This window comes from Triturus cristatus, chromosome 8 (genome assembly GCF_964204655.1).
Source record: "Triturus cristatus chromosome 8, aTriCri1.1, whole genome shotgun sequence".
In the NCBI taxonomy this organism is placed as follows: Eukaryota; Metazoa; Chordata; class Amphibia; order Caudata; family Salamandridae; genus Triturus; species Triturus cristatus.
Window position 1 is genome coordinate 88948207 of NC_140591.1, and position 21696 is coordinate 88969902.

Consider the following 21696-nt stretch of genomic DNA (forward strand, 5'->3'; position numbering starts at 1 on the left):
AGAGCGCACAAGCTTACATCAACCAATAGCACTAATATCTGCTCACTACCTCTGGGCTATTTTTATAAACAGAGTCTCTGTCCCTCCATAAATGAATTTTCCCAACTAGCACACACAATAGGTTGTGGCCCTGTCTGAATTAAACACCAAGGATTGACTACTGTCACCTCTGGAATCTCCTGATCTTGCCCATGGGTTCGTACTTGCTCCACTTGTAATTGAGATCACTGACCCACATGCTCCAATCAAGGTTTTGGCCAGTTCAGATTTGAGCATCTTGAACTTCAGTTCAAGTTGCTTCAACCGGATTGGCTAAAACTGATGGGAGCAGGACATTCTCATGTTCCAAGAGACTTGGGCTACTCAAGAACTAAATACTGATCGGTTTGAATGCTACAACATCGTAGTCCCAAGTTCGGTCGACCCTCGGTGAGCTTATCAATTTGGGTAAATATCATTGCTGGTGGTAGCGCCAAGGCCCTAAGCACCAAAAGTGACAGTTTTCAAGCTTTATTGTACAAAAGGGGTATTTCTCTCTACTTCATTTTTATAACAATGACGTTCAGTCGATACCAAATGGGGAATTTTATAAATTTATTTGAATTTATCGCCACTGTACAGCAGTCTAATGACTTTTCTGAAATAGCAGGAATCTGTTTGGAAGGCGATTTCAATGCTAAATTACCCTACACCAGGGCCAATAAATGGCCATGCAATAGAGAACAAAACTGTCATAGGGGCAAGGAATTAGTGGAACACCTGAATAACCATAATTTACCAATGTTAGGGAAATTGCCGCTCTAACGAACAAGTTACTTACCTTCAGTAACGTTTTTCTGGTGGATACAGTATCTGCCTGTGGATTCCTCACCTTGTGAATATCCCCTGCACCAGCAACATTCGGAAACTTTTGTAGCTCTCCACGCCGACGAGGACGACATCACAGAAGCACGGCTCCGCTCGCGGCTCCGCTGACGTCACTGGATCCATAAGAGGACCTAGTCGGCGTGATGACGTCAGTTTCGCCCTTTTTTCCGTGCCTTCGAGGCACACGGACAGACTGACAGCAATATATACACAGTATACACAGTACATAATATACAAACCAACACACACAGTGTGAAGAGAATACAGGAAGGCAAAAGAAATAACACACTTCCCTTGACAGAAATAAATGAATCTTGAAACATCACTATTGTAGGTATACAAGGGTGGACAACGGGGAGGCGGGCGGGTCAGTGAGGAATCCACAGGCAGATATACTGTATCCACCAGAAAAAGCGTTACCGAAGGGAAGTAACTTGTTCTTCTGATGGATACATCTGCCAGTGGATTCCTCACCTTGTGAAAAGATTCCCACAGCAGTCCCACTCCCGGAGGAGGGTGTCCACCCTTCTATACCAGAAAGTCCTGAAGGATGAAACGAGCAAAGTGTCCGTCCCTCCTCACCTCGGAATCCAAGCAGTAATGCTTCACGAAAGTGGAGGGAGGCCCAAGTTGCCACCCTACAAATGTCCTCCATAGGAACACCTCTAGACAAGGCAGATGTAGAAGACTTTGCTCTGGTAGAATGAGCTCTTAAACCCTCTGGAGGTTCCTTACCGGCCAAAGAGTAACAGATCTTGATGCACAAGATAATCCATCTGGAAAGGGTGCGCTTGTGCACTGCTCTGCCTTTCCTGCAGCCAACAAAGCCCATGAAGAGCTGGTCATCCACCCTAAAGTCTTTAGTCCTATCGAGGTAAAAACTCACCGCCCTCTAAGGGTCCAAGCGGTGAAGCCGCTCCTCCTCCTTGGAAGGGTGTGGGGGAGGATAGAAGGTAGGAAGGGTAATGGACTGCCCCAGATGGAAGGGAGTTACCACCTTAGGCAGAAAAGCAGCCCTGGTCCCGAGTACCATTCTTTCAGTGTGAATGGTCAAGAACGGGGGTTTTGAACTCAGAGCTTGAAGCTCACTTACCCTTCTTGCTGAGGTAATAGCAATGAGAAAAACCGTTTTGAAAGACAACAGCCTTAAGGGACACTTGTGCAAGGGCTCGAAAGGAAAACCCATTAGGTAAGTTAAGACAAGATTTAAGTCCCATTGAGGCACAATAAAGGGAGTAGGCGGAAACTTATTAGTAAGGCCTTTAAGGAATCATAAAACAATAGGTGACTTAAACAAAGAAGGCTGATCCGGCAAGCAAAGGAAAGCCGATAAAGCCGATAAATATCCCTTCACAGTAGCTACAGTAAAGCCTTGCTGCGCCAGAGAGAGAGCAAACTGAAGGATGTTGGATAAACGAGCCCTCAAAAGGGTCAATAGACTTCTCTCTGCAACAAAGAACTAATTTAGACCACCTATAGGAATAGATAGATTTAGTGGAATGACGTCTGGCAGACAATATTACATCTACCACATCAGGCGGGAGAGAAAAATAATTCAGGTTGCCCCGTTCAATCTCCAGGCATGAAGGTGTAAGCTCTGGAGGTGGGGGTGTAGAACCTGCCCCTCCGAGAGGAGGTCTGCCCTCAGAGGGAGACAGAGCGGAGGGCACGAGGAGAGGTGAAGAAGATCTGTATACCACACCCTTCTTGGCCAATCCGGGGCGATCAATATGACTTGGGCCCGGTCTATGCGAATCTTCCTCAGAACCCGAGTAATCAAGGGTATGGGAGGAAACGCGTAAAGGAGATGTGAGTCCCATCTCAACTGAAACGCGTCCCCCAAAGCTCCCTGCATCGGATACTGGAGACTGCAGAATGACGGGCAGTGAGCGTTCTCGTGAGTGGCAAACCGGTCCACCCGAGGAGTTCCCCACGTCCGAAAGACGTGACGAACCACCTCCGGATGGAGTCTCCACTCATGGTCGGCAGAGAACTGCCGACAGACTGTCTGCAGGCACGTTCAGAACCCCAGCCAGATGACATGCCATCCGACAAATCTGATGATCCTGAGCCCAGGACCAGAGATGCAGAGCCTCTTTGCAGAGACATAGCGACCCCACTCCTCCCTGCTTGTTGACATACCACATTGCGGTAGTGTTGTCCGTCAGGACTTGAACCGACTGACAGCGAAGGGAAGGGAGGAAGGCCTTGAGTGCCAAACGTATCGCCCGCAACTCCAAAAGGTTGATGTGAAGCAACCTTTCCTATGGAGACCAAGGACCCTTGATCTCCAGATCCCCCAGATGCACACCCCACCCTAAAGTGGATGCATCCGTTATCACTGTGGCCACCAATGGAGGTAGATGGAAGGGCTATCCTTGAGACAGATTGCCCTCCACGCTCCACCAAGACAGATGCACTGCCCTCCACGCTCCACCAAGACAGATCCGCTGCAGCTTCTCTGGAGATCCTGACAGACTCCCTGAGATCTCCCTTGTGCTGATACCACTGCCTGCGGAGGCACCACTGGAGGGCCCTCATGTGCCAGCATGCATGGTTGACCAACAGAATGCAGGAAGCAAACAGACCGAGCAGACGAAGGACCTTCAGGACTGGAGCGAGCCCACTGTAAAACAAGGGAATCATTTCCTGTATGTCGAGAATCCTTTGTGGAGGTGGGAATGCTCGACACACAGTAGTGTCCAGTACCGTCCCTATGAACAGGTTGCGCTGAGAGGGCACCAGATGAGATTTGGGCACGTTTATCGAGAAACACAATTTGTACAACAGCAGAGTTGTATCCTGCTGATGATGAAGCACCTTCTCTGGCGACTCCGCTTTGATCAGCCAGTCGTCCACATAGGGGAAAACTGGAATCCCCGACCTTCTGAGATGGGCTGCCACCACTGCCATCACCTTGGTGAAGACTCGAGGTGCAGTAGTAAGACCAAACGGAAGGACCGCAAACTGATAATGTTGCGACCCTACCGTAAAACGGAGATACTTCCTGTGCGACTTCAGGATAGGTATGTGAAAATACGCATCCTGCAAGTCGATCGACACCATCCAGTCCTCCTGTTGCAGTGCTTGAAGAACCTGCGCATGGGTGAGCATCTTGAACTTCTCTTGCTTCAGAATAAGATTCAAAATCCTGAGGTCCAGGATTGGACGCAGCCTGCCATCATTCTTCGAAATCAGGAAATACCGGGAGTAGCATCCCTGACCCCTTTCCTGCTCTGGAACCACCCCTATCACAGCTTTTTTTTAGTAACGTTAGGACCTCCTCCTGCAGGAGAAGAAGATAGTCCTCCGAGCAAGCACCTTGGCAAGGAGGGTAATTCGGAGGAAATTCTCGGAAGGGAAGGGCGTACCCATTTTCTACATGATCTAGAACCCAAAAGGTCTGTAGTAACCGATTCCCAATCTTGTAGAAAATGGGTAAGCCGGCCCCCCACAGGACCAACATGATCCAGAATGGTGGATCTAGGGCTGCTTTGCAGTGGTGGGAGGGATGGAGGAAGAGAAGGAGGAGAGCTGCCAACCTCGAGCACGACCTCTGATTCTGCCCCTGTAGCTCTTATACAGGGTGTTCTGTTGCTGTTGCTGCTGCTGGGGCTGCCTGTAGGTCCGAAAGGACGATCTTCCAAAGCCCCTGTATCTCCTAAAAGAACCCCTAGGCTGTGTCTGCAGACCCAGAGATTTGGCTGTGGCTTTGCTTTCTTTAAATCTCTCCAATGCAGCATCAGATTTTTTACCAAAAAGCCCAGAGCCGTCAAAAGGCAAGTCCAGAAGAGTTGCCTGCACATCAGGGGAGAACTCAGATTACTTCAGCCACGCACTCCTCCTTGTGGCAACAGAAGTGCCCATGATTCTAGCGACAGAGTCCACAGTATCCAGGCCACTCTGGATAACCTAACGCGCAGCCGCCCGAGTGTCTGATAGCACCTCATTAAAGTTCTGTCTATCCTCCTCTGACAACTTAGGGGCCAGTTGTTTCGTTGAATCCATTAGAGCATGGATATATCGGCCCAAAAGACAGGTGGCATTTGTTGATTTTAAAGCCATACTGGCAGAGGAGAATACTTTCTTGGCTGATTGGTCAAGTTTTTTAGCATCCCTGTCGCTAGGGACCTGAGGAAAGGCACCTGAAGATCTTTTAGAACAAACAGCCTGAACCACCAGACTCTCCGGAGAAGGATGGGAAGTTAGAAAGTCTGGGTCCCCTGGAGCCGCCCTAGATCTTCTTTCTACAGTTTTAGAGACCGCAGGAGCTGAAAAGGGCTGACGCCATACCTCCATGACCAGTTCAATAATGGCGTCATTAAATGGAAGCAAGGGTTCTGACACAGAGGAGGGAGAATGTAAAAGCTCTGTGAGGATGTTCGGCTTAAACTCAGCAGATGGTAGCTGCAGATCCAAAAGCTCCGCTGCTTTTTTAATAACTGAGTGGTAGGGAGCCACATCTTTGAAGGAGTATCAGCTGGAGGAGTAATCTCGCACTCTGGTGACAAGTCAAGCCACTAGCTTCTTTCAACTCCTCAAACAAATCATCAGACTCCATGAGCTCACCCTCTTCCATCTCCTCAACCTGGTACCTTTGCTCTTCCAGTACCCTTTGAGCTTCTCTCATGGATCTAATTCTCACAACAAGAGTCGGTGGCGCCGTAACCGACTCCGACAGCGCTGGCGTCGAACCCGGATCCAGAGGAGCAGCCGGAGTCGAACGAGGTCGAGCCGGAGCCAGTGAAGATGGAAGCGGAGTCGATGTCCTCGGCGCTGGGAAATGCCAAGACTGCGTCGCCGGGAAAAAAGGCATAAAAGGAACCTGAGGGTAGGCTTGAGGAACCCCCAAATTGAAAGCCATTGGACCCATGGGACCCGAAGGTGCTCCAGAGGGGTACATTGCTCTAGTACCCCATACATCGCATTTAAATAATGCGTTGGATCTCGACCCGGGCCTGGAAAGGGAGGATATGGCTCAGGCTGAGGCATAATCGGACTCAGGCCGATCGACGCAGACGGTGGAGCCAGCGGAGTCGAAGACTCGTCCGGAGCCGGATCTTCCTCAACTGGAGCCGGAGAATGAGCCAGCGTCGGAGATGGAGCCGGGGCCGGAGAATGCTCCGGTGAAGCCGCAGGCGAGGTCAGACCAACAGGAGAGGCAGGAACAGAGACAGGAGAAGGAGACACAAAGTCCTTACGATGTCGAGAAGGTGAGGTCGATCTTGGAGCCGCTTCCCTATCCGAACGATGTCAAGAGCCATGCCTCTTCTTTTTGTGCTTCTTGGACTTCGAAGCATGCCTCGACTTCGAAGTATGCCTCGACGTCGACTTCGACACCGACCTCGATCTCTTTCGGCCTCTCTTCTCCTTTTTCATTCTGGCAATGAATAACTTGGCATCTCTTTCATTCAAAGCTTTTGTACTCATCTTGCGGCAGCAAGAGCATCCCTCGACGTAGTGATCTGACGACAGGCACCAGACACAGTCCTCGTGCGGATCCGTGATGGACATGTGCTTACCGCACTCCCGGCATGGCTTGAATCCGGACTTCTTAGTCGACATTTTCTAACAGCAAGCAAGAAGACAGAGAGACACCAGCAGAAAAACAAAGTAACCAGCCAAACCTAGGGAGAGTCCCAGAAAGCAGTTAGCGTCGACGGTGCAGAAAAAAGGGAATTGACATCATCACGCTGACGAGGTCCTCTTATGGATCCAGTGACGTCAGCGGAGCCACGAGCGGAACCGTGCTTCTTTGACATCGTCCTCGTCGGCGTGGAGAGCTACAAAAGTTTCCAAATGTTGCTGGCGCAGGGGATATTCACTAGGTGAGGAATCCACTGGCATATGTATCCATCAAAAAAAGGATGACAACACCCCTGAGCCGACATTCAGAGGGAGGGGTTGTGCTTCTACGATTGATCATGTTTTTATTTCCCCTGCCCTAGAGGACTGTGTATTGATAGCTCAAGACATTGCCACAACCCATGGGGACCATAATCCGATCAAAACAGTGCTGAGTCTATCCCCCAGGCCAACGTCTAACATAGAATGTGGCGCCAGGAAATTAATATCTTCAACTGACAACTTAAGAGTGGTCTGGCGGGGCGTTAACAACATTGAACTGTTCGGTGTGATGGCTAGGGATTACTTGAACCTTATCAATTCTTGCCTGTTCACACAGGACCCCCACCCTGAGGCAATTAGTGCTTTTATCAAACTTTTTGAGGCCATTAAATCCTTACTATCGAAGCCTATCACTATTGCCCAACGTGGATGTAGATGGTTTAACCAGGAATGGTCAGAGGCTAACAGACAGCTACGTAAGGCCCTGTTGACCAGCCCGAAGTGTAACACACTTGTCAAATTATTAAGACAGAAGTATAAGATGGTGACTGATAAAAGGAAGGAAGAAATATTAAAAGATCGCTGGGATTCACTTGTCAATCCTGCTAGCCAAAACAACTTGAATATATTCTGGGCTGCTGTTAAAGACTTGAGAGCAACAGGGCAGTTATTAACCCTGATAAGCTGCAACATAAGTGCAACCTGGGAAAATAATGTTTCCTTGATTTATCTTCATCCCCCCCGCCCCCCCCCCAAGAAATGGATCCCTTTAAGCATAGGGTCCGGACCAGGATCCCAATATTCTTATCTGAGGTCGAGGAGGCCATCCACCAGAGTGTAGGTAACAAAGCCCCAGACCCGGATGGGCTACCAATCGACCTCATTAACCACAAACCTGATTTCTGGGCCCCACTTCTTAAACGTTTTTAATAACCTAACTAATGTCCCATTAGCAAGTTTGTGGTCAACAAGCATTATTGTTCCAATTTTTAAAAAGGGTCATCGCTCACAACCCAACAATCCTTGATAGAAAAAACACCCTGAAAATTTTACGTAGAGTTTTATATAATAACATTTTTAATTGGGCCGAGGAAAATCGTATTTTAGAGCAGTGTCAACTGCATTTTAGTAACAATGTAGGCACAAATGAACAATGCCTAAAACTCAATTTAATCATTGGAAAATATAACATTACACTGCAATCACCAACGTATCTGGCTTTTATGGACATGACCTCTGCCTTCGATTTTCTTAGTAAGTCTTGTCTATGGTTCATTCTGTTAGCATATGGCTTGGATGAGGCACTGGTGCATACCTTGACACATCTACACACAGACTTGAAGGCCCGGGTCAGGATTGGTGGTGGGGGGGTGAGGTGTCCAATGATATTAAAGTAGGCAGAGGGGTTAGACAGGGGTGTGTCTTAGCCCCTCTTCTTTTTATCCTTTATATTAATAACTTCCACAAATCACTGATTACGCTCACCAACGATGTACCCAGCGTAAATGGCAACATTTTTCCTGTGCTACTATATGCCAATGATGTGGTTTTAATGGGCCACACACCTAATCCACTATGCTCTTTAGTACAATGATTTGTTGTTTTTATGGCCAGCTTAGACTTATGCACTAATTTTAAAAAATCTTTTATAATGTCTTGTGGGCCAAGGAAACACTCATTAAATTCCATATTTGTGGGTGAATAAAAATTAAAATTCACTAGCACTTTTCCATATCTTTGGTTGACTTTGCTGCGAATGGCACCTAGTCTGAACATGTGGTGTTTTGTAAGAACAAGTTCTCAAAGACCGCCAATTCTATCCTTAGCCTCCCTCACCCAAAAAGAACAGGGGCTATTTTAGCGATTTTTAAATTCCAGTGCTTACCCACAGCAGCTACTTATGGCGCAGAGGTTTGGGGCATCGTTAAAAGCCATGACATCCAGCGAGAGGAAAATAGATTTTTTCGGAAACTATTGGGTGCACTAATTTCCACCTCTCAGTATGTTTGTCTCAACAATTTGAAATTAAGCTACATTGAAGACTTGATTTGGGCACGCCCTGCTTTATTCTGGCTGGCCATATGGAAAAATCCAGCAGCATCCCTCACTAGAGAGATAATAGGGGACTGCATTAATTGCGAGAAAGGGATGGATATTCCATGGCTTGCCGGGGTGAATCAGAGTCTAAATAGTGTCAATTATGGTGAGCTCTATTCAAGCTCGAATACAGAGACTGTACATAAAAAAGTTCTTAGGAGGGCACTATATACACTTTATAACACGGAAAGACTGGTGAGGGAATCCAAGAAATCAACCGTTGCAAATGTTATGCCCATAGAGTACACCGCACATTGTTTGCACTGTTATTTAATCCTGCCCATATGCCACTGGGAGAGGGGACTTCTCTTCTGCTTAAGGTCTGGAACTGTGAAATTATTGCTCTGTTTTCCCCTTGGGTACAATGCAAACCTTGACTCTATACCTTGCCAGTGCGATGGACAGAGTGGACAAACAATTTTACATTTTTTTTTCTTTTGCAAGTTTTATACAGTGTATGCTCAATGGCATTTAATACCATTTTTTTAAAAAACATCTCCCATCCATTTAGCAGATGTGCTTAGAAGTATACTTAAATTGAAAAATTATGGGTTAGTGTTCCGAGTTAGCACCTTTCTGAGAATTGCTGTACGGGTCTGCAACACGATGTGCAACCCATGAAGGATGTATGTACGTGCTTTTTTAAATATCCTGTATTTCTGACCACGCCACTGAAATTGTTTAACTGTGTATATGAATTTGTGTTTAATTTATTAAATGTGTTGTGCATTGAAGACATGGGGCATTGAAGACCCTATGTTGGGGTAAGGTTGTGAGCTGGTCTCACAAATCAGTAGAGAAAAGCTTTTATGATTTCCTCACGTGTGCAGTGTCACAATTTCACATTAGCCTCCAATGCTGCATGCTTACGTATCATATAAACCATATGCATTTTCTCCCTTTTTCAATTAAGGCACCCTAATAAATCATTTATGTATTTACAGGTATTTATGAACCATTTTTAGTTTAGAGGTAGACACGTTACCATAATAACGAGGCAATTCTTAGTGCAACATTGCCTCACCAGGAGCCCGTTTGCTCGTATTGAAGAATGCCGCGGACTCAGTAGAGCCATAAGGCAGAAACATGTCGACGACGGTAATAGTGGTGATGGGGGTAGTAGTTCCACTTAACCCCACATTTTCACCTTTTAATTCCAAGTGGTTTGTCCAATCAATAAATAAAATTTAGGATGCCACATTGGTTTTTAAAATTCACTGTTTACGCTGGCCCATTCTAACTTAGAAGTGCCTCCCTGTCTCCAGGCGTAGGCCCGCTGTCCATCAAACCGGGTTTTTGGAAAGCGAGGGTTGCCCTATGATGAAGCAGGACACCTGGTGGTTTCTGAGGAAAACCTGTTACATTTTTTTGTATGTCCAGCACTTCTATTAAGTGGCGCTAAGAGGGACACTGTAAGGTAACTGAATATCATTCTAGGGTTGCTTAATTTATATGCATACAATTTCACAGTATCCCATAGGGGAGTGGTTTGTGTGATTGTATCCCACCATCCCAGCCTTCAGAGCTGTATGCAAGAGAGTAAGAAAATAAGTTACTTGCCTCTAACTATGGTTGTCCAGTATTGGTATCTTTTCATATAATCACATGCCTGAATCAGTCCCCGTCGTCAAGATGGGAGTCCCACAGTACAAAAAACAAGCAGTATTCCAGAACTGCCACAGGCTACAATGGCCCTGAGCCATGCTATCATAACCGATCTATGTCCTTTTTCAAAAAAGGATCTAAAACTGGAAGCGGCCAATCAGCTATTAACACCCTCTAGAACCTTTCCAGCAGAGAGTGAGAGGTGAATGTCCTGATATTGAAACGGAAACTGCCTCTACTGGGAGGAGGGTGGGTGCATGTGAATCTATGAAAGATACCAATACTGGATAACCATAGTTACAGGTAAGTAACTTATTTTCTCATCCAGTATTGGGGTATCTTTCATAAATTCACATGCCTGAATCAGAATAGTAAGCAGTAACATCCAATTGTTTAGAATGTCAACTGCGGATGGTGGGAGACTTGCACATATGAAACCAAAATCTTAGGTTCTAAGTAGAGGACATTACTTATGAAACCAGCAATTTGTTATACAAAAATATATGCATGTCTCCATAATGAGAGGATAAAAAACTTAAGATAATAACGTAACCAAAGGCATACCTTAAAAATAAATGCTATACATATTTTCTTAACATATGCATATAAACTTATACCTATACAGCATAATATCTGCAATTATCATAGAGAAAAACAGAAGTCTCTTTTCAAATAAAAGAAAGAGGCTTACCTTAACGGAAAAGATGGCGAAGTACTGCCTGGCCCACTGCTGCATCAGCATCCTATGCAGATTCCAGGCAATAGTGTTGCGTGAAAGTATGTGTGGTACTCCATGTTGCAGCACGGCAAATCTTTTCCAATGTCAACCCTGCGAATAGGGCTGTTGAAGTTGCAACCGCTCTAGTAGAGTGAGCGTTTACCATTCTCTTCAGAGGCTTGTTAGCCTTGGTATGACAGAATTGGATTGCGGCAGAAATCCATCTTGCAATAGTGGCTTTTGTTATAGCAGTCCCTTCTCTGCCTTGGCCATAAGCAACAGGCAGTTGATCGTTTTTTTGAATGTCTTTAGTTCTTTGAAGATAAAACTTTAGGCAGCGTTTGACATCAAGTGTATGCAGCGCCTGTTCCGCAGAAGTTGAAGGTTGCGAAAAGTAAGACCGGAGTAGAACCGGCTTATTGAGGTGAAACTGAGAAGGCACTTTAGGAATAAACGTGGGATTAGTCCTTAAACTCACAGCATTGTCTTTGAAAATCAAGAAAGTTTCTTGATCGTGAAAGCCTGTATCTCGCTCACCCTCCTGGCAGAAGTAAGGGCCAGAAGAAGGGCAACTTTCCATGTGAGTTATTTCAAATCAACTTTATGAATGGGTTCAAAAGGCCTTTTCATTTGCTGTGCGAGAACTACATTTAGGTTCCATTCCGGGGGAGGTGCCCGCACAGGTGGGAAAACACGGAATAGTCTTTTCATGAATTGTTTGACAAGACTTGATGCATACAGGGAAGTGCCACTCGAAGCTCTTCTATAGCGAGAGATGGAGGCTAGATGCACTTTAACTGAAGAGAAAGCTAAGCCTGATTTTTCCAAAGAAAGAAGATATGGTAAAATCTGTTGAGGGGATACCTGAAATGGATGAAAATTATTTTGATGGCACCAGACACAGAATCTTTTCCACTTAAGCGACTATGTCTTATTGCAGCTTTCCGCTCTGGATTTTGTGAGAATGCCTCTACATTTCTGAGAAAAACTAATGTACTTGAATTCCAGGAATTCAGGATCCAGACATGGAAATGTAGGGATTCCGGATTCGGGTACTGAACTTGACCATTGTCCCTGGATAGAAGAGGGTGAGACAACTGCAGACGAATAGGTCTCGTTTCTGAGAGGGAAAGGAGTTCTGGAAACCAATGCTGCCTGGGCCAATTGGGTGTGGTTAGACTCAGGCGACACCCCTCAAGCTTCGTTTTGGTTAGAACTCTGGGAATCAATGGGATGGGGGAAAAGAGTAGGCATAGATCCCCGATCATCGCATTGAAAGGGCATTGCCCTGAGATCCCGGGAGAGGGTACCTGCTGGCATAGTATTGGTATTGTTGTTCGTGGCAAACAGGTCCAGCGCTGGTTCCCCCATGTAAACCTGAAACATGTTCGGCTTTGAGAGAGATTCCTTGCTCTGTTGCCCAATCCCACAGTTCCTGTACTTCTGTGGACCGCGTGAGAGATTTTGTTCCTCCCGGTTTGTTTATGTAAAACATAATGGTGGTGTTGTCCGTACAGACTAGTATCAAAGATCCCGCAATCCTTGGAAGGAAAGCCTGTAGGGAGAGGAATATGGTCTTTAACTCCAGGCTGTTGGTGGCTTTGCTTCTGGGCATTGGACCATTTGCCCTGAATTTGAAGGTCCTGCAGATGACCATCCCAGCCGTCCATGGAAGTATCCGTTGTCAGGATGAAATCTGGAATTTCCTGTAAGAAAGTCAATCCTTTTGAAAGGTTTGGGGTATGAAACCACCGTCTCATTGCAGGCTTCATAGCTGGGGTAATGCGAATGAGGTCTTCGAAAGATCCTGACGTTTAAAGCCATTGTCTTTGCAATTCTTCCTGGAGAGGCCTCATCTGGAGTCTGGCTAAAGGAACCAGATCGATCGCCGACGAGCACAATTCTAGCAGCGTCTTGTATTTCCTCACCGAAATGGACTTTTTTCTTGAAATGCTTTTTGCCAACAGACTTAGCCGGATTTGGCGTTCCTCTGACAAGAACGCTTTGCATTGAACTGTGTCCAGCCTGGCTCCCACGAAAGGTACTGTTTGACTTGGGGTGAAAGTGGATTTTCTGACGTTGACTGTCAGTCCTAATTTTTTGAACAGTTGTAAACAAGCGTTGGTGGTCTTGGGCGCTTGTTTTGCCGTAGGAGCTTTAAACAGCCAGTCGTCCAAGTATGGGAATACTTGATGACCTTGGGAACGTAAAGCTGCCGCCACAGGTGACAGGCATTTTGTGAATATCCTGAGGGCCAACTTGAGAGCAAATGGGAGAACTTTAAATTGATAGTGGGTACCAGCCACTGCAAATAATAGAAATTCTCTATGTTGTCGATAAATGGGGATGTGGAAATACCAGTCTCCTAAATCGAGGGAGGTCATATAATCTCCTTTGTTGAGACGTCGTAGAATCTTGGTTAAAGTTACCATCCTGAAAGTCTGCTTTCTTAGGAATTTGTTTAACTTTATGAAATCTAAGATCAGTCTCCATTCCCTTGACTTTTTCAGGATCAAAAAGAAACGGGAATAAAAACCTTGACCACTTTGCAGAGTTGCAACTTTCTCTATGGCTCCTTTCACAAGCATAGTTTTTATTTCTTTCTGCAATAAGTGAAGACGAGGGGGAGGGGCTCCCCTGGGTGGTGTAGTTGGAGGTTTTTGTAAGAATTCCAATGCGTGACCAAAGGCGACCAGATCTATAACCCAACGGTGTGATGTTATGCTCTTCCAATGTTGGAGAAAACTGGATATTTTCACACCCACGGGAGGGGAAATTGAAGGGGAGGCTGGTAGCCTGATAAAATCACTGTCTTCTTTCGTTATCTTTGCCTTGAGTCAATGTTCTTTTCCGGCCCCCTTGGCGGGAGAAACCAGCCGTAGTAGGTTGACGGTAGGCAGCAGGTTGGTAGGATTGCCTATACTGTGTCTGGTAATATTGATATTGCGTTCTTTGGTAGATCCCTCTATAAGAGGAAAAACCCCGAACCTTAGCTCCTCTGAAAGGAATCGTCCTGTATTGAAGGTGGTCAACAGGTACCGTCTCCTGTGGAACTGTAGGTGTCACAGGTGAAATGGGTTTTTCAGGAAGTTGTGCCTGTAATTCTTTAGGAACCTCTTGAGGTGGAAATCTTTGCTTGGAATCTGCAAGCATAGTTTGTAGATGTTGGATCAAATTTGGAGGCAGATGAGCCATCTGTCTATGATGAGGCTCTTGGTATTCATAGTGATAGTGACACGGTGGTGCCAGGTATGGCTGGTAGTATTGCTGGTCTTCATACTCATCATCATTAAAGTCCTGGCATTTTACGTGCTGCTCTGATGGACTGTGCGCTGCCCTGTAAATCCCATCATCCTCCTCTTTAGATTCCTGAAGGTCCAACAAAAGTGATGGAGGTAATGGAGAAATTTTACCATAGGTGGACATATCCGGATGGAAGTACTTTTTTGATACTATAACCATCGTCGACGGTGGCGTCGACAGACTTCCGGTAACCACCGCTGAAAAACCTCTCGCCGACCGTAAGACAGTAATTGGGATCATCGTCGATGGGTTTGTAGTCGACGGGATCATCGATGACAGGGTCATCGTCGACCACGGGGTCAGAGATGGGGGCGCCGTCGACAGCGTTGAAGTCGATGGAACGGTCATCGACAAAACCTTCATAGACGGAGTCGTTGTCAGTGCCAGACTTGGCATTGATGAAGACGTGGACGGTGGCTTGCTTAGCTGGTTTTATTGAAATTCTCACCGTTTGTAAAGGCGGAGAATTTGTCGACGACGTCAACGTCAGCGACATCTTCGTCGACGGAATAGGTCCAGAAATAGCCATGGTCGTCGCTGTGACTGAAGTAGACTGAGCCGATGACTTGATGGTGAAACTCGCTGTCGAAGACCCAGAGGATGTCATCGACTGTGTCGTCGTCGACAGGGATTTTCCAATCCTGACCTTACCAGGATCAGCTGAAGATGCTCTGTGTTTCTTCTCTTTCCTCAGAAGGGTAGAAGTGACAGAGGTTGAAGGTTCAGAGGAGACTTTAGAAGGCTTCTCCATACTTGAATCCTTGCTATCTGGAGAGGGTTTAAGGTGTTTCCTGCCCTGTCCAGAGCCTTTTTCCCCAGACCTGGATCTTTTGTGAGATCTGATCGATCCATCATTGTCCTCATCAGACGACTTGTGGTGCTTGGTGGACTGCAACCACGGAAGCAATCTTCCTTCTCTGTCTCTCAAGGTCTTGCTAGAGAAGGTACGACAGATTTTACACTGCTTTACCTCATGGGATGGATGGAGGCAATATATGCAGTCTTTGTGAGGATCATCAAGGTGAACCCTCTTCTTGCCACAGGTCTTGCAAGGCTTAAAGAGTCCTATTTTGTCAGACATAATGACAGAGTTTTGATGAAAAAACCTGAAGGTAGAACAAAAAATGAGCAGAGCTCAGGGAGACTCCCTTCACACACGACGTGCGGTGAAATTCTGAGGGAAACTGCCTCTGCTGGGAAGGTTCTAGAGGGTGCTAATAGCCGATTGCCATCTTTCAGCTTTTGATCCTTTTTTGAAAAAGGACATATATATGTTATGATAGCATGGCTCAAGACAATTGTAGCCTATGGCAGTTCTGGAATACTGCTTGTTTATTGTACCGTGGGACTCCCATCTCGACGGCGGGGAATGATTCAGGCATGTGAATCTATGAAAGATACCCCAATACTGAATAACTACAGTTGCCCTGGGGCCAAGGAGGGAAGTATACCTAGGGGTGCTGTAGATAGCTCTAAGGTAACCCGACAGTTGCATATTGAACCTATCCAAATAAAATGTAGGTTTGTCTGGGGTGAGATAGACACAACTGCTGATGGTGGTAAGTTGTGCTGCCCAATAATACTTCTGGATGTCAGGCTGGGCTATCCCTCCATGATACCACCCCCTTGTGAGTTTGTGTAATGCAATCCTGACTCGACCCCATCACAGAGCAGCTTTCTAGGATCCTTTTAGATGGCTTTCAAATAGGAACTATGCACCAGGTAGGGTGTGTTCTGTAGAACGTACAGAAAACAGGATAGGGACATCGTTTTAAATAGGGCAGTGCTTAACATCTTGCCTTATTCTATCCAGTGGCAGGGAGAGGTTTTTGGTGTAAAATAGCTCGGGATCCATGGTGGTATATATGCCCAGGTTTCGAAAAGCTTCCATGACTATTGTCGCTTCTCAGACCTGGGACAGTCGTGGCTCTAGGCCTCACAGGAGATAGATTAGGGATTTTTCCTAATTTATAGAGTAACCTGGGTCACGCCAAAGCTGGTAATGATCTGCATGAGCCTACTGAGTGTATTGACAAAATCTGTAACATAACATGATGTTGTCCACATACAATGATATTTTATCTTCCCAGTTATCATTCCAGTATAGACCGTGAACCAGTGGATCCCATCTGATCCAGGCCACCAAAGGCTGCAGTATCAGGGCAAAGATCAGTGGCGAGAGGGGGCAACAATGACGGGTGCCACGATGAAGGCTAAAAACCTAGGACAGCCCTCCATTGACCCTCACCTGAGTCAGTAGGCCCATCTAAAGCAGTCTCACCCCGCTGATGAAGCACAGACCAAAACCCAGTCTGGACAAGGCCTCCAACATATAGGGCCACTCCACTGTGTCAAACGCCATTCTGGAATCTCCCGGAAATTGTTACACTGACTCAGCACACCATGGAGATGTCGCAAGTTAAGAGTGGTACTTCGGCACAGAAGCAAGTAGTAAGGGATTAGTCTTGAGGCCATTAGTTTATTGAGCTTGAGTGTCACTCATTTTGGGCTAATGGCCTTGCCCGGACAGAGATCACAAATTGCTTGTATTATCTAGCCTTCAGTTAACTCTTCTTCTAAGAGAGCCCTGTCAGACTACTCAAGGGTTGGGAGGAAGATGTCGGCGAGGAGCTCCCTGAATGCTTCCGCTGTGGCAGTACCCGCCGGGGAGTATATCTGTGTGTAATAAGTAGCAAAGGCATTAACTATTGTTCCAAGGCCTGTCTGTACCGCTGACATCCAGCGGCCTGCCTGTTCCCTCTGGTCCAACCATGCCAAAAGTTTGTCCGCCTTGTCACCAACCTCGTAGAGGCAGTGCTGCGTTGCTCTATGACTCATTTTGGCGGCGACACGGTCCTTATCTTTATATTCTTTTTGCTTTTGTTGCAAAGCACGTAGGGTGTTGGTCGAGTCTCCAGGGTCTGGTGGCTCAGTGAACTACTGCATCCACTCTAGAAACCTGTGTTTGACCTCATGGTTCTCAAGCGCCCAGCACTGCCAAATGCATTGAACACAGCACAAACTACATTAAAGAAATGTTCACCATAGTAAAAGGATTTCATTTCACTGGACACTAGTTCCACAAACATCACTCCATCCTGGAACCTCTGCACCCAGCTCTCCCACTATTTCAGGCACAAGATCAGCAATACTTACAAAAATGTTGATCCCCAGCCAGGCCCATCCACCATTGCAGCCCTCCTGCCCAATAAGACAAACCCCCCTCCCCCGGACACCGCCATGACCTCCTGGCCCATCATAACATGGCAGAAACTGCAGCGACAATGCGATCCATTCACCCAGGAGCTCCTTCGGATTCCTGCCATCACTTCATCTACCGCAATGAACTGAACCTCATCTGCACACCCATGACCCCAATACTCAACAACTTCATCAGCACAGCCACCTTCCTGGAAGCTTGGAAACAGATCACTAATCTCCCCCTTCTGAAGAAATCCTCAATAGAGCCCAAGATACTGGCTAACTACTGACCAATCTCCAACCTGCCCTACAGTAGGATGGTCCTGGAGAACAACAAAACACAACAAATAAGTGGCTGACCACCTAAATAACAACCCCACTCCTCAATTTCACTCAATTCGGATTCAGGCGCAACCACAGCACCGAGACCACCCTCATTGCCACCATAGATGACATTTGACTGATCATGGACAGAGGCGATATTCCAGCTCTCATCCTTCTTGATCTATCTGCCGCCTTTGAGACCATCTCCATCCTCATTCAAAGCTTCCACGAAGCCAGCATGCGAGAACACACACTCTGCTGGATCTTGCCCTTACACCTCAGCTGCCGCCAACCTCATCTGCAGAGAACCCAGAGGATCATCTCTCAGACCCATGCTATTCAACGCCTAGATGCCTATGCGTGCTCACATCATCCGATCCTATGGAATAAACACCATCTTTTATGCAGATGTCCTTTTCCTCTCCGACAAAACAACAAACACCAAGATCAACTTCACCTTATGCATGACCAAACACACCAGTTGGATGAAGACCAACTGTCTGAAATTCAAAACAGACTTGGTACTATTTGGTAACAACATTTACCTTTGTAACTCTACCTGGTCGCTAGCCGATCTTGGATCAACACCCTGCATAGCCATTCAAGCCAAGTACCTGGGTATAATGGTGGGCAACCAATTCTTGTTTACCAGCCAAGACAATGTGGTCACCTCCTCCTTTTGCAATGCCCTAAAGATCTTCAAACAAATCTTCAACTGGCCCCCAATCAACACACGTAGAACCATCACCCAGGACCTTAACAACAGCATACTGAACTACAGCACTGTATGTCGGCATAACCACCCAACTGACAAGAGAACTTCAGGTCATACAAAATGCAGCAGCCAGGCTCACATTCAGGCTCCCACCTCACATCAATGAGCCCCACTGGCTCTCCGCCCACAAACATCCACTCTTCAAGCTTCTCACTAACATGTACAAAGCCTTGAATAATCTAGGTGTCTCTTACCTCAAAACCTGCATACATTTCCACACACCAAACAGAAACCTACACTTTGCCAGATTCCTGCTCACTCACATCCCCTGCACCTGCCGTGCAGGTAGTCGTGCCTTCTGTGACTTTGTATCCAAGGTCTGGAATGACCACCTCCTTCACATTAGAGCAGCCCCCTCAGTCATTGAACATGACTGTTTACCTAGACCTCAAACTCTGCATCTCAGACCCCTTCTATCTAGCATCTGGATAGCCTCCTGGGTGAGGCGTGCACTCTATAAATAGTCATAACATAACATGGCCACAGTTTCAAAACCTGGCAGGTCCACTCAGCCTTTCATCTTTTCAAAGTCGACAAAATAAGTACCATGAGTTGAGTAACAAATGCTTGTTACTCTGCACCAACATCACCCAAGGGATATGTGCGTACTTTAAACTACATGTTATGTTTAAGAGGAAAGTTATAAACACAGCTATAAATATTATTATCACATGACTAACAAAAAAAACGCATCACTTACTCTACAAAATTTGCCCACCAAAAGTGATCACTTGCTTGCGTACTGTGATTTTTCAACAGACAGTATTCCTGGTGGAAGACAAATGCAAGTACGCTTCATCGCTAAAAGCTGTGGCAGAGCCCAGTACCAACCATCATGCTAGGATTACTGGATGGGAAACAGCAATGTGTGTAGTTAGCTTCTAGGAAGAAAAGGATCCTATCTAAAAACATGCACAAAGAACAAGGTCTTTAAGTGTACACTGCCAATTACATTACATCTCATGCTGAACTTAGATTACATATCTTAACGTACTTCAGAATGAGCACTCTTGAGGAACAGAGACCCTTAGGGAAAGAAAACTCCAGACGACTGACTAGCGGAACAGGGAAAATAAAGGAAATTGGGATACGGGTGAAAGACAAAGGGTTAGAATTCAGAGACAAGGACATGGGATCAACAGACCTGAGAACAGAAACAGGGCAAGAAAAGAACAGCTCATGTCCCTGCCAAGTACAATTATCCAGTTATCAAGTGATCCTGGATGGCAGTGCAGCACCACGCAGGGAAATCCATCAAATTGTTCTCTCGCCCTTAGGAAACAACAGTGACGGGAAAAGTCTCACTCTACAACCCACTCTACCCAGGTTTACTCTAGGGCCAGAAGAAGGTTACAGCTCCCTGTGCCACGGAGACCCACCACCACCTCTTATATTAGTCTGTCCAAAGTAACCTAAAGTGTCAAGAGGCCAGAGTTGGGCGCTATACAAAAACTGTATACCTTAACACAGAACAATAGTGGCGATACAGGCATCAAAATGAAATGAAGTTTCGTTGCGGAGCACAGGTACATTCCTACAGGTCAGATGCATTTGGTGGACGGCCATGCTGACTGCTCAGTGCATACGGTATCTTGCAATAGATAAAATGTCACTCAAGTTCATTATTTTCTTCTGCGAGATCTCTCCAAATAAGAAACTACTGCTTCCTGGCCACGGGCATGATGCAGGAGATGGTGTCAAAGGCATTGTTGCTCACGATGAACAGAAATGGTTTATTTGGAGAAAGAAACAATACCAAATAGGGCAGATCATCTGCAACACACGCCTACGTCTAAGGGCGGGGGATGATTTCTTAAGGTTATCCTTAGCTGCATGTATGACTGGTACCTCTTACTACACTGCTGCGAGCTGGTACACGTGTTCCTGCTTTGCCAAACGACCCACGCACTTTACAAATGAACTTAAACTCCTCATGATTCACTTACTCCTACAATCTGCCAGAGACTCATCAAATGTTTTGTGTTGGAGTACGACTTGTGAGTCAGCACTCCCGGTAAATAAAAATATCCGTATTAGGAAATTATGTTCCGTGTAGCAGGAGGACTTCTAAACGTTAGTATAGCAGAAAGAGGACTTCTACGCTCACAGAAATGTGTGCCAAGCATGAAGTCAATGAAAGGGGGCCGTAACGAGGACCGGAGCACACGAGGAAGAGAAATAGTCAGGCTATTTTGTTTTTTACTAATCTACCCTCCCTTCACTGCACGCCAACATTCAACGGGCCCCACAACAGCACGAATGTGAGGGGTCATTTCTAAACACAAATTAAGGAGACGGTTTGAGCTGTCGGCTAAGATCGTCTATCGGGTCAACAAAAAGTGCAAAGACGGTGAAGAAGGTGAGCTTTGGAGCCCAGTACCGCTCATACGTACACGAGAAACACACAGGCACAGTTCACACAAGTTCGGACTCGAACAGGTTTTTATGACAAGTGGCGCATTCGTTCGGCCTTCTCTCTCACCTGGGTCTGTGCGCTCATGAGGCAGAGGGTACAACAGCGTCTTGGCTGCCAGCAGCCGCAGCCTTCATCCACATCACCGGGCGCATCAGACTGCCTACCTGGCGGGGAGGAGGGAGGATCAGAAGCCTTCCTATTGGGAGAGGAGCAGCTTACCTGGAGCATTCCATTTGTTTTGGGTAAGGAGGGGGGGAGAAGGCGGGGCAGAGACGCTCCTCTACCTTCCAGCAGGATAGGTGACTCGACAATCGGGAACCAAATTTAGACTCCCACACCAAACAAAAAAAATCGGAAGCTTGTTTTTCCACAAACAAACGTGACCTCTGCGCCTCGGGAAGTCGTCTGCAATGTCACCAATCGAGCCGGCCTCTGCGTTGCAGCTATTTGGGAACAGCCGGGCTATGAGAACGGATTCCCAGGCTGGCTAATTAGAGGCTGCGAGCAAGTCTGATGCAAGTGGGGACACACACGACAGGCAGG

At 46.4% G+C, this 21696-nt stretch overlaps 1 protein-coding gene across 5 annotated transcripts in view; it reads right to left on the minus strand.

The window, feature by feature from the left end:
• GRAMD1C (GRAM domain containing 1C) overlaps window positions 1-21488 on the minus strand; it is a 1366575-nt gene extending 1345087 nt beyond the window's left edge. For 2 of the 5 annotated variants that reach the window (XM_085621076.1, XM_085621074.1), the window contains exon 1: window positions 21220-21354. Coding sequence is in view for 1 of the 5 variants with exons in the window: in XM_085621078.1 (XP_085477204.1) it covers window positions 21220-21237 (18 nt within the window). In the remaining 4 variants the exon portion in view is untranslated. The other 3 variants (XM_085621077.1, XM_085621075.1, XM_085621078.1) reach the window with 3 other exon arrangements.
• Between the last annotated feature and the right edge of the window lie 208 nt (window positions 21489-21696).